The sequence below is a fragment of the Zalophus californianus genome, chromosome 7 (assembly GCF_009762305.2).
Source record: "Zalophus californianus isolate mZalCal1 chromosome 7, mZalCal1.pri.v2, whole genome shotgun sequence".
Lineage (NCBI taxonomy): Eukaryota > Metazoa > Chordata > Mammalia > Carnivora > Otariidae > Zalophus > Zalophus californianus.
The window spans coordinates 53,228,877-53,240,995 of NC_045601.1; the positions used below are offsets into that span (position 1 = coordinate 53,228,877).

At 35.6% G+C, this 12,119-nt stretch overlaps 1 protein-coding gene across 3 annotated transcripts in view; it reads left to right on the forward strand.

Moving 5' to 3' along the window:
* SEC63 (SEC63 homolog, protein translocation regulator) overlaps nt 1-12,119 on the forward strand; it is a 68,059-nt gene that overhangs the window by 37,227 nt on the left and 18,713 nt on the right. For 2 of the 3 annotated variants that reach the window (XM_027601690.1, XM_027601688.1), the window contains exons 13-18: nt 655-702; nt 1,287-1,434; nt 4,042-4,124; nt 7,032-7,091; nt 7,293-7,466; nt 11,084-11,242. In XM_027601690.1, the coding sequence (XP_027457491.1) occupies nt 655-702; nt 1,287-1,434; nt 4,042-4,124; nt 7,032-7,091; nt 7,293-7,466; nt 11,084-11,242 (672 nt within the window). The remainder of the gene's footprint in view (nt 1-654; nt 703-1,286; nt 1,435-4,041; nt 4,125-7,031; nt 7,092-7,292; nt 7,467-11,083; nt 11,243-12,119) is intronic. The other variant, XM_027601689.1, reaches the window with a different exon arrangement.

Below are 12,119 nucleotides of genomic sequence, written 5' to 3' on the forward strand. Positions count from 1 at the left end.
TAAACATTATTTTGCATACATTAGACAAAGTGGGCGGAAGATAGACATTGGATTTGATAGTATATTAAGGTAGAACTAATGTGTATTAGAGATTCCCATATGAGTTCTCTGTCCTTTCACGTAATCGTATTGCCCTTATAAATTTGTTCACATTTTGAATTGAAAACTGTGTAATCAAAAAGTGGACATTCCACATTCCTCATGATCTAAGCCCTGTCTGTGAAAGTAAATATTAATAACTAGTACCAAATGCCTGGAAATGAACACTCTCCTAAGTATCCCTTTAGCCTAGATGGATATTACTGCAATAACAGCTATATTTAGAAAATAACAAAAATGAGAATATTGTGTAGTAAAACCTTAAGGATGCAGTTGTACTTGGAGATAAATTCATACTCTTAAAGGTTTTTATCATTAAAATTGAAAATATGGGTCAGCAAACTGAGCATATCAAATGGTAGTTGTTCTTGATTGGGTCAAGAGTCTATGAATATTACTGTTTTTTTTTCCTCCTAACTTTATTTTTTCTAAATTTAAAAAATTACCCTGTATTAACTTTGTAATTAAAAAAAAAATCCTAAATTTGAATTTCTTTGGATAAAAGGCCATGAAATGCTATAAAGTTGTATTTTTTGCTTTGAAATGTGTATGCAGATCTTCCTCAGCTTACAGTGGGGTTACATCCTCATAAAGCCATCGATCGTAAGTTGAAAATATCCTAAGTCAAAAATGCATTTAATACACCTAGCCTACCAAACATCATAGCTTAGCCTAGCCTACCTTAAACATGCGCAGAACACTTATATTAACCTACAGTTGGGCAAAATCATCTAACACAAGCCTGTTTTGTAATAAAGCGTTGAATACCTGTCTCTTGTAATTTATTGAATACTGTACTGAAAGTGAAAAACAGAATGTATGGGTACAGAATGGTTGTAAGTGTATGGATTGTTTACTCTTGTGATTGCGTGGCTGATGGGAGCTAGGGAGCTACAGTTTGCTGCTGCTCCCCAGCATAATGATAGTATTGTATCAAATATCATTAGTCCTGGAAAAGATAAAAATTCAGAGTATGGTTTCTGCTGAATGCATTGCTTTTGCAGCACTGTAAAGTTGAAAAATTGTAAGTAGAACCATTGTAAGTTTGGGACCCAGTATAATCTTAGCATTTTTCTAAAAGTTACTGGATTTTGTTTTAGTGAAACATGCTAATTTTCTTTTTGTGAAAAATTCTATGACTTTGGGATTTATTTTCTTTCTCTCTCTCTCTCTCTCTTAAAATTCAGTACAAAATTAAGACTATTCAGGATTTGGTGAGTTTAAAAGAATCAGATCGTCACAATCTACTGCACTTCCTTGAAGATGAAAAATATGAAGAGGTTATGGCTGTCCTTGGGAGTTTCCCATATGTGACTATGGATATAAAATCACAGGGTAAGTGGGAGGTTTCCCTGTTGAACATTTTTTCTCTTTTTGATAAATTGGCTTTTGTTTATGTGGCTTAAGGTTCTCAAAACATTTGATATCATAATGTGTAGTTAGACTTTCCAGAACTGTAGTTTGTCAGATTGGCTGTGATGGAATATGATACATGCTTAATAATATTTTTTTTTAAGATTTTATTTATTTACTTGACAGAGAGATAGGGAGAGAGGGAACATAAGCAGGGGGAGTGGGAGAGGGAGAAGCAGGCCTCCCGCAGAGCAGGGAGTCCAGTGCGGGGCTCGATCCCAGGATCCCGGGATCACGACCTGAGCCGAAGGCAGACGCTTAACGACTGAGCCACCCAGGTGCCCCCATGCTTAATAATTTTGAGAATACTGATAGAATCCCATAGAATCTTACTTTTATTATCCTCAGAATGGGATTAAGCTTGAGGACTCTCTGTTCTGTAGTTCAAGTTTTAGGAATATCTTAACTTTTCAAAGATTGAAAGATTTTCAGATGTACTGAAAGATACTTGAAGTATATATTGTTAGTGTAAAAGAAATAGCTGTTTAGTTCTAAAATTGAGTTTAAAAAGTCCAATTTACTTTAGTAAGCCTTGGAAATTACCATGTTAGAACATGCCACATTTCATGTTGTTTTTCTCAACCTGTCTCTATCTTTATGTCCACTGGGGTGAAAAAATAAATTTTTCTACCTACACAATTGTCCTGTGAGTGTCCATTTTAACAACTGAATAATAGTATCATACAGTGGTTACAGAATTAGAGATTATCTGCCCATTCCTTCATTGTGACAGTATTCTGAGTTTTGACATTTACTAAGTTCCTGTTGTGAGAACATTCTTGTGGGACCAAGAATACAAGGATGTGTTAGGAATGGTATCTGTCTTTAAAGAGTTTATAGTCTAGTTGAGGAAGTAGGACATAAACATAGGATTAAAAACAAGGAAACATAGGCAAGTGTTAAGTGAATGACACAGACATTGTGCCATTGCTTCATTCAACAACTATTGAGTGCCACCCATTTTATTGGGTGTGGTAAGCAGTGGTAAGCAGTGGTAAGACAAAGCTTCTGCCTTATTGAGTTTGCATTCTAATGGAATTGAAAAGAGATAAATGGCTCTCAAAGACTTGGTGTTTGAGAGGTAAGGTAAACTGCAGTCTGGTTTCAATTTGGCTGGAGTATAGGATACATGTAATGAACACTGGGACTGCTTTGGTGGGGAGTTTGGATTTCCTTGTGATCTCACTGGGAAACTTCATGATGTATTTCATTCCATAGTATCTTGTATAGACAATTTATTATATTTTCACAGTGCTATCCAAATGTGTAATATGAGTAATATAGTTAAAGGAGGGAGCGTAGAAGAATTTTAGAAGCAGGAAAGGAGCATCTGCCTGATCCAGTGCTGGAGATGGTGGATCTCTTTCCCATATTGCTTAGAGGCTGTACAGAATCTCCTGTAGACTTCAGATTGAAGAAAGGATATTGTATCCTTCTTTTTTAATAATAATAATTTTTCTTTTTTAGAGCGCGAGGCAGGGGGCGGGGGTGATGCGGGGAGGGGGGGAGGTGGGGAGGGGGAAAGGGAGAGAGAATCTTAAGGGGCGCCATACCCAGCGTGGAGCCCGATGCAGGGCTTGATCTCCATACCCTGAGATTGTGACCTGAGCCGAGATCAAGAGTCGGATGCTTAACCGACTGAGCCACCCAGGTGCCCCAGGATATTGTATCCTTCTCGTTGCCCAGCTGTTGCACCTCAAAGCCCGTAATGGAGGAGAAAGTAGTTAAGAGTTTGGTGGAGGCCGTTCTTTTCCCACTGGTGTTGTGTTAATGTAGGCCAGAACAGAGTATGCTAATCTAAATCTGTGTGAAATAAACATAACAAACTTAGAAAAATCTTAGGCAGAAATACATAGTGAAGAAAACTCTTACAGATAAAATTTGGAGGAAAAATGAATTTGAATAAGATATGTTTGATAAGTTATTTCATTTATTAATTTTAACATTAATGTTTATTAATTTTAATGTTAAGTTTATTTTATTAGCTTTTGGCAATATGTAGCAAATGTGGTTTTAAAAAAAGGTGCTTTTTACTATAAACAAAACTTCGAAGTTCTTGCCTTAAGAAATAAATGTAATGTGACTTAGAATACTAGTTCTAATTATTTTATTTCTGACAGGCAGACTGGCATTGATCATATAGGTAAAATCTCGTGAATACAAGGTTTGTACAATTTAATAGAGTGACAGATTTTTATATCACTATGAAAGAAAGCTGTGGTAGAGTAGGCCTCACATTATACTTTGTTTTAAAAGACCAGGGTTTGAAACTTGGCAGTGCCAATATAGCCATTATGTGACCTCAGGCATTTTACTTTAGTTTTGAACCTCACTTTCTTCTAAGTGGAAATAGTCTTCAGAGAGCTATTTTAAAGATTAAATGAGTGCATTGTTGAAGGCATCTGGTGGAGTGTTTTATATAGAGTAGACAGTCAAAATATTTTTTATTAAGTTTAAAATATATTTGAAATACTGAAGTACCAAATTGAATTTTACCATTTACTCTGATTTTTTACTCTCATCTTGTAGTATTGGATGATGAAGATAGCAACAACATCACAGTAGGATCCCTAGTTACAGTGTTGGTTAAATTGACAAGGCAAACAATGGCAGTAAGTAATCTGTTTTTATTTTTATGCTTTAAGAGTTATGTGTTAAAAAAAAAGAGTTATGTGTTAAGGGGTGAAGGGGAAAAGGAGGTCCAGACTTCTGATGATGGAATAAGTCATGGGATTCAAAGTATAGCACGGAATATAATTAAGGATATTGTGACAGTGTTGTATGGTTACATAGCATAACAGAGAGAGTTGTTGAATCACCATGTTGTACACCTGAAATTAATATAGTGTGAACTATACTTCATTGAAAGAAAAGGAAAAAGTTATGTGTCAGAGTTCTTACATTTATTTTCTCATTTTAAGTCACATATTCTCAAAGTCAAAGCTATTATAGTAGTAAAATCTAATTTTGCGAGTCCTATTTAGCTGTTTTTTTTTTTAAGATTTTATTTATTAGAGAGAGACAGCGAGAGAGGGAACACAAGCAGGGGGAGTGGGAGAGGGAGAAGCAGGCTTCCTGCGGAGCAGGGAGCCCGATGTGGGGTTCAGTCCCAGGACCCTGGGATCATGATCTGAGCTGAAGTCAGTCGCTTAACCAGCTGAGCCGCCCAGGCAGTCTATTTAGCTGTTTTGATATTTTAAATTAATATTCATAGTTTTCCCCTTAGTTTTTACATACAGAAAACCCTTGGAAAATAGATTAATTCTTCCTGTGATGATTTGTTAATTCCCTGTAAAAACATTATAATAATAAGGTAATGTGAGTTTAGTATTTAAACTCTACTATACAAAGATTAATTATTGATTGTTGTGAATTTCATTACCTGTTCCTTCTTGGTCAATTCTGATTTTACTCTTAATTTTTTAAATTATAGTGAAAATATTTTTTTTCTAATTATGTGAAAAATTAATGCTGTCTGGGAAAAAACTTCAGGCATTGCAGAAAAGTATAGGAAGGGATTAAAATCACCTAAAGTCCCGCCACTCTGAGATTATTGATTTTGAAGCTCATCGCTTTAGATACCCTAATGCATGAATACCTGTGGGGTTAAACGGTGTTTTCATGATCATGGATTCCTTCTCTCACCCACCTCCCTCAGGAAACCCCTTGTCAGTCCCAGGCGACCAGAATTTAGTCTTGTGTGTATCCTTTCATATCTTTCTCCATGCTCGTATTTACTGCCTGGGCCTTTACACTGTATATATATATATACCCTGGTACTTTCCTCATTCTCTTTGATTAAATTCAATCACATTGTATATGTTTCCTGTATATCTTGTTTTTCTTAGTTTCTATTACATATTTGTGTTACTTCCCAAGTCAGCTATTATCTCTCAAGTTAGAATTATAGTTGTAACTTGTTTTTAATTGTACTATTTTTAACTCTGCATATTCAACTAGTGGAAGATTTTAGCCTGTTCTACTCTGGGGCCTCTGAATATCTGCAGGAAACATACTCTGCGTTTAAACCCCATCTCTAAAACCTCTGGTCGGAAAAGCATACTTTGTAGTAGGATATATCAAATCAAAGATGTTGATTTTATGGTAGCAAGTGATAAGGAAGCATTTGTGTCATGGACTCTGGATGAGAAGTGCCCCCCAGGAGAAGAGGAAACTTCAAAGCCAGTGGCTAGGATTGGGCATAGAATCCAAATTTATATTACCTACATGCTTCGGAATTCCCAGCCTGAAAAATGAGTAAAAATTGGCCTTGAGGTCTTGACACTTCTGGGATAATTGGTAGGGGAAAAAAAGCAAAATTGCCCTGGAGGAAGGGAAAGAATCAAATATTTATCTTCAAGTTCTTGTATGAACCGAACCTCAGAGTAATTAAGTATTAAAACCCAGCTAATAAATGAAGAAATGAAGCAGAGATGGTAGAATTAGACTAGGGATTGGCAAACTTTTTCTCTAAAGGTCTAATTAGTAAATTTTTAGGTTTTATGGGCCACATGGTTTCTGTAGCAAGTACTGAATTCACAAATGGGCATGGTTGAGTTCCAATAAAACTTTATTTGAAAACCAGGCAATGGGCCATAGTTTGTGGACCCCTGAATTAGGCTAGCAGTTTAAAGCCTGAGTTATCATTGTTTTTACTTGTTAGCTTTAGTAATTCCGGGGAGTTTATTAAACACAACCAACATCACTTACTATCTTCTAGTATAGATTCTCACTGAAACCTTACTGGAATTTAAATCCTAACTTTATGCCTTCTATTCTGATCCTAAGTGGATTATATGGTGGATATGTCTTTAAATTTTATGGATTTTCTCGGTGCTCCACCCCTTAGGCATTTTATTTACTTATATATGTAATTAATTTTAAAAAAATTAAAAAAAATTTGTTTTTCTTACTTAAACTGTACCCCCAATATGGGGCTTGAACTCACAACCCTGAGATCAAGAGTCTCACACTCTACTGACTGAGCCAGCCATGTGCCCTTCCATAGTTATTTTAAACTATGAAATACTTTTTTTTAAAGATTTTATTTATTTATTTGAGAGAGAGAGAATTAGAGCACGAGAGGGAAGAGGGTCAGAGGGAGAAGCAGACTCCCTGCTGAGCAGGGAGCCCAATGTGGGACTCGATCCTGGGATTCCAGGATCATGACCTGAGCCAAAGGCAGTCGCTTAACCAACTGAGCCACCCAGGCACCCTAAACTATGAAATATTCTTGACTTTATAATGAGTTTATATATCTTAAGTCATTGCATTTGTACTTTTCAAAATGTATTCAAGACAGATGTGAGATATTTCAGAAGGTAACTTTTGAAGTATCATTTAGTAATCGCTGAATTTGCACACATCATTTAGTAATTGCTGAAAGTCTGCTGTTCTTCCTCCCTCCACCAATTGTCATCAGTTAAAAAACTTATTGGTCATCGATTTTGAAAGGTTGCTTTATCTGAAAAATAAACATAGGTTGATAGACTTTATATTTTTCTTCTCTCTGCCTCTAGGAAGTATTTGAAAAGGAACAGTCGATCTGTGCTGCAGAGGAACAGCCAGCAGAAGATGGGGTAAAACTTGATTTTTCTTACTTATCTTTCCTGGTGAAGGAAGTGTTTTCTTCTGTTCTCTGATTGATTTATATTGTTGTGGGAGAGTAATTCAGTTTGTGAAAGCATTTAGTTTAGCCATTTTCATCTAAAAATTATTCTGACTCCCAAATGAGACTGTTGCTATAACTTCTGAGTGTGTGTGTGTGTTGTTATTTATAGCAGGGTGATACTAATAAGAACAGGACAAAAGGAGGATGGCAGCAGAAGAGCAAAGGACCCAAGAAAACTGCTAAATCAAAAAAAAAGAAACCTTTAAAAAAAAAACCTACACCTGTGCCCTTACCACAATCAAAGCAACAGAAACAAAAGCAGGCAAATGGAGTTGTTGGGAGTGTAAGTTTATTACTGTTATTATCACTATCTTTATTGAATTATAACATACACTAAAATGTTCCCATCCTATGTGTAGCTCCTGAAATTTTATGTATGTATGTACCCATGGTACCCAGATTAAGATAGAAAACCTTAGCACCCTAGAGAGCTCACTTGTGTCCCTTCTTAGTCAGTGACCCCCTCCATCTCCCTCCATACCTTCCAGTTTGGGCTGTTATTACCACAGATTAGGTTTGCTTATTCTTAAACTTCATGTAAGTAGAGATATGTTTGTCCGCTTTCATTCAACATTATGTCCGTGACACGCATCTGTGTTGTGTGTATGTGATAACTCCATTCTTAAGAATACACTCCAGTTTATCTGTTCTGCAGTTAATGGACATTTGGGTCATTTCTAGTTTTTGCCTGTTATTGAATAAAAATGCTGTGCTTATTCATGTACGTGTCATTTTGTGGACATTTCATTTTTCTTGGTTATGTACCTAGCAGTGGAATTTCTGGGTCATAAAATAAGTGTATATGGTTAGCTCATTGAAAGAGCCTGTTTTCCAAAGTTGTACTGTTCTATGTTTCTACTAGCAGAATATGAGTTCAGTTGTTTCACATCCTCACTAATGCTTGGTTTTACCATTCTTTTTTATTTTAACCATTACAGTGGATCTGTAGTGGTATCTCTGTGTGTGGTTTGTATTTACCTGGTAACTAATGATATGGAGCATCTTTTCATATACTTAGCAGCCATTTGAATATCCTCTTTCTCTACTGGGTTGTCTTATGGATTTGTAGGATTCCTTTGTATATTCTGGATATGAGTCCTTTTTTACTCTCTTAATGGAAGCCTTTGGTGGTACCTAATTTTAAGGAAGTCTTTCATTAATTTCATGGTTACTGCTTTTGAGTCCTGTTGACATTTCTGCCTATCAGAGATTTTAGGATTTTATTTATTTATTTGAGAGAGAGAGCACACACAGGGGCAGAGGGAGAGGGAGAAGCAAGCAAGCTCCCAGCTGAGCAGGGAGCCCTACATGGGGCTCCATCCCAGGACCCTGGGATCATGACCTGGGCCGAAGGCAGATGCTTCATTGAGCCACCTAGGTGCCCCACAGTATTGAGTCTTTTTACTCATAATCATGGTTTATCTTTATTAACTTGGATCTTCCTTAATTTTTTCTCAGCAGTGTTTTGTAATTCCCAGTGACAGAGGTATGACGCATCTTTCATTAGATTTACCCTTTTGTATTTGATACTTTCTGGTGCTGTTGCATATAACATTAAAAAAAAAAATCCGTTCTTCAGTGTTTATTGCTGGCACGTAGAGATACAGTTGTCTTCTAAATATTGACCTTGTATCAAGGAGTCTTGAACTGACAGTATGGGCATACCTTGTTTCATTGCACTTCAGTTTCTTGCACTTGTCAGATACTGCATTTTTTACAAATTGAAGGTTCGTGGCAACCCTGTGTTGAGCAAATCTATCAGCACCATTTTTCCAGCAGCATTTGCTCACTTTGTGTTTCTGTCACATTTTGGTAATTCCCTCAATATTTTACACTTTGTATTATTATATTCGCTATGGTGTTCTGTGATCAGAGATTACAGCTCGCTGAAAGCTCATGTGATGGTTAGCATTTTTTAGCAATAATGTATTTTTTAATTAAGGCATGCACATTTTTTAGAATATTGCTTGCACACTTAACATACTATAGTATAGTGTAAACATAACTTTTATATGTAGTGGGAAACAAAAAAAATCACTTGACTTTTTTCCGATAATCTCTTTACTGCAGTGGTCTGGAACTGAACCTGCAATATCTCCGAGGTATGCCTGTAATTCTGATCATTTGTAGGTACTTTTAAAAAGATTTTCTGTGTACACAATCGTGCCATCTAGGAATAAAGACAGTCTTACTTTTTTCTTTTTAATCTTTTTGCTTTTTCTTCCTTTCTGTCTTACTGTAATGGCTGAAACTTTCAGTGTAGTAATGTTGGTTAGGAGTGAGGACGGTGGTCACCCCTGTCTTCTTGTTTATCTCCAGGAGAAAGGGAACAAACTATTAAGTGTGATGTTAGCTATAGGGTTTTTGTAGATATTCTTTATCAGGTTTGCTGAGAATTTTTATCATGAACAGTACTGAACTTTATTAAATGCCATTTCTCCATTTGTTGAGGTGATGTGATTTTTCTCCTTTCTATAATGTAGTGAATTATGTTGAAGCATTTAAAAATTTTAAACTGTCCTTGCATTCCTGGAAGAAATTCATTTTGTCGTCGCACATTATCCTTTTTCATATTTATCTGGATTTGTTAATATTTGTTTAGGATTCCTACATCTATTTTTATGAAAGAATATTGTTTTGCCATTCTCCTTTCTTATAATACCCTTGCCAGGTTTTGTATCAGGTTTATGCTGGCCTCATTAAACAAGTTAGGAAGTATTTCTTTCTTTTTCCTGAAAGAGTCTGTGTAAGATTGGGTTTGTTTCTTATTTGGAAGAACTATCTAGAGAAGCCATCTGGGCTTGGATTTTTTAAAAAGGGTTTTTAGTTTTAGAGTCCATTTCTTTAACATATTCTACATTTTTCCTTATATCAATTTTAGTAAATTACATTTTTCAAGGAATTTGTCCATTTCTTCTGAGGTATCAAATTTATTGACAAAGTTATTCATAATATCCTCTATTTGTAATTTCTTTTGGAGCTGTAGTAATTTCTCTTATTTCTAATATTGGTAATTTATATTCTCTTTTTCCTTTGATCAGTCTTGCCTAATAAGAGTCTTATCTCAGTTTTATTAATCTTTTCAAAGAACCAACTTTTGGTTTTGTTTAGGTTTCCCTTTATATATCTGCCTTCTCTTTAATTGATTTCAGGTCTGTATTATTTACTTCGAGTTTTTTTATATTTAATTTGCTGTTCTTTTTCTTCTTGAAATGGATTAGAAATATTTTGTCTGGGACATTGGCTTTCCTTACTACGTTATACTCTATCAACTATAGAAGATAATGTTAAATTTTCAAAGCAGTGCTTTTCTATGAGCTTTCCATTTCCCCATCTCAAATAAAATATATTGTGTAAGTGGGGTGCCTGGGTGGCTCAGTTGGTTGAGTACCTGACTCTTGTTTCGGTTCAGGTCATGATCTCAGGGTCATGAGATCGAGCCCTGCATCCTTGGGCTCTGTGTTCAACAGGGAGTCTGCTTGAGATTCTCTCTCCCTCTGCCCTCCCTCTCCCCCCGCCCCCGCTGATGCCATGTGTGCGTGCTCACTGTCTAAAATAAATCTTTAATAAAATATATATATATAGTATGATTGATGTTTTGAAAGATGAGCCATGTTGCCATTGCAGTAGTATACTTTGCAAATAAAGATAAAATATTTTTATTTTACAAACATGGAAAATAAATAAAATAACTAACAATAGACAAATAAGCTAAATGTTAAAGTCTTTAGTCTGACTACCACATATGTATAAATACGTGTGTTTATAATTGTCTAAAATTCTGTATGAATAGTGAAATTATAATCATGAGCTAATTTAATTATAATGGCAATAATTAGCTTCAGGGACTCAGAATTCACTGAGATATTCAGAACTTCTGTGGTTGCTTTTTTCTTTTAGGAAGCTGCAGTAAAGGAAGATGAAGAAGAAGTTTCTGACAAAGGCAGTGATTCTGAAGAAGAAGAAACCAATAGAGAATCCCAAAGTGAAAAAGATGATGGTAGTGACAGAGACTCTGATAGAGAGCAAGATGAAAAACAAAACAAAGATGATGAAGCAGTAAGACTTATAGGTTTAAATAATTAGAATTATATACCTCTGATAGTTTTGGTTTTTGTTGTTTTTTCATTTGTTTACTTGTTTGTGTGCTTGTCTTAATACCAGTATATTTTATAATCTTACAGTACTTTGTAAGAATATGTTTGTGGGATGGTGGTCAGAATTATAAAGAAAAATAGTTTCTAACAAGGATTGGACCTCTTAATTTTCTTAAATCTTAAATTGCTGTTAGTATAGGTTGTGGATTTGAGGAGAAGTCAGTTTGGTATCTTACAGTAATTTTCAACATTGGAGTTGAGTCTGCAAATGAATTAGGAAAGGTGAGTTATGGTCTAAGCAGTTACTTAGAGGAGTCTTTCAAAAGTTCTAGGTAGTGTTTAGAGTAAAGAAATATTACTGTGGACTCTAATGTCAAGAGGTTGTTTAAGGAGAAGACTAACATTTATAGAATGCCACCTTGTTTAAGAGGTATATAAGACATTAAGGAAAGGAGGAGTCTCGAAGGAACTTACTAAGGTTGTGAGGGTAGAGAGAATAGGAAAAAGTCTCGTGGTGTGGCATTAAGTTGCACCTGATTTATAGATGGGCTATAGAAAAGAGGGTTTGGTGGACAAATAATGGGTCCTTAGAGACTGCTACAAATGAACTGTAAACTGATCAGCCATTCCTTTATGTTTGTGGTGTTCTGTTTTTTTCTGACTGGGCCATCAACCTAAAAGTTACCCTTGTGGTTTAGGAGAGAAAAGGGGATTCCCTGAATAGCCTGTGAGGCACAGGTAGAGGCCGAAAAGAGGATAAAAAAGTAAAGGGCAAAGGATAAAAGTATAAGGAATTGCAGGCATACCTAGGAGATAGTACAGGCTTAGTTCCAGACCAC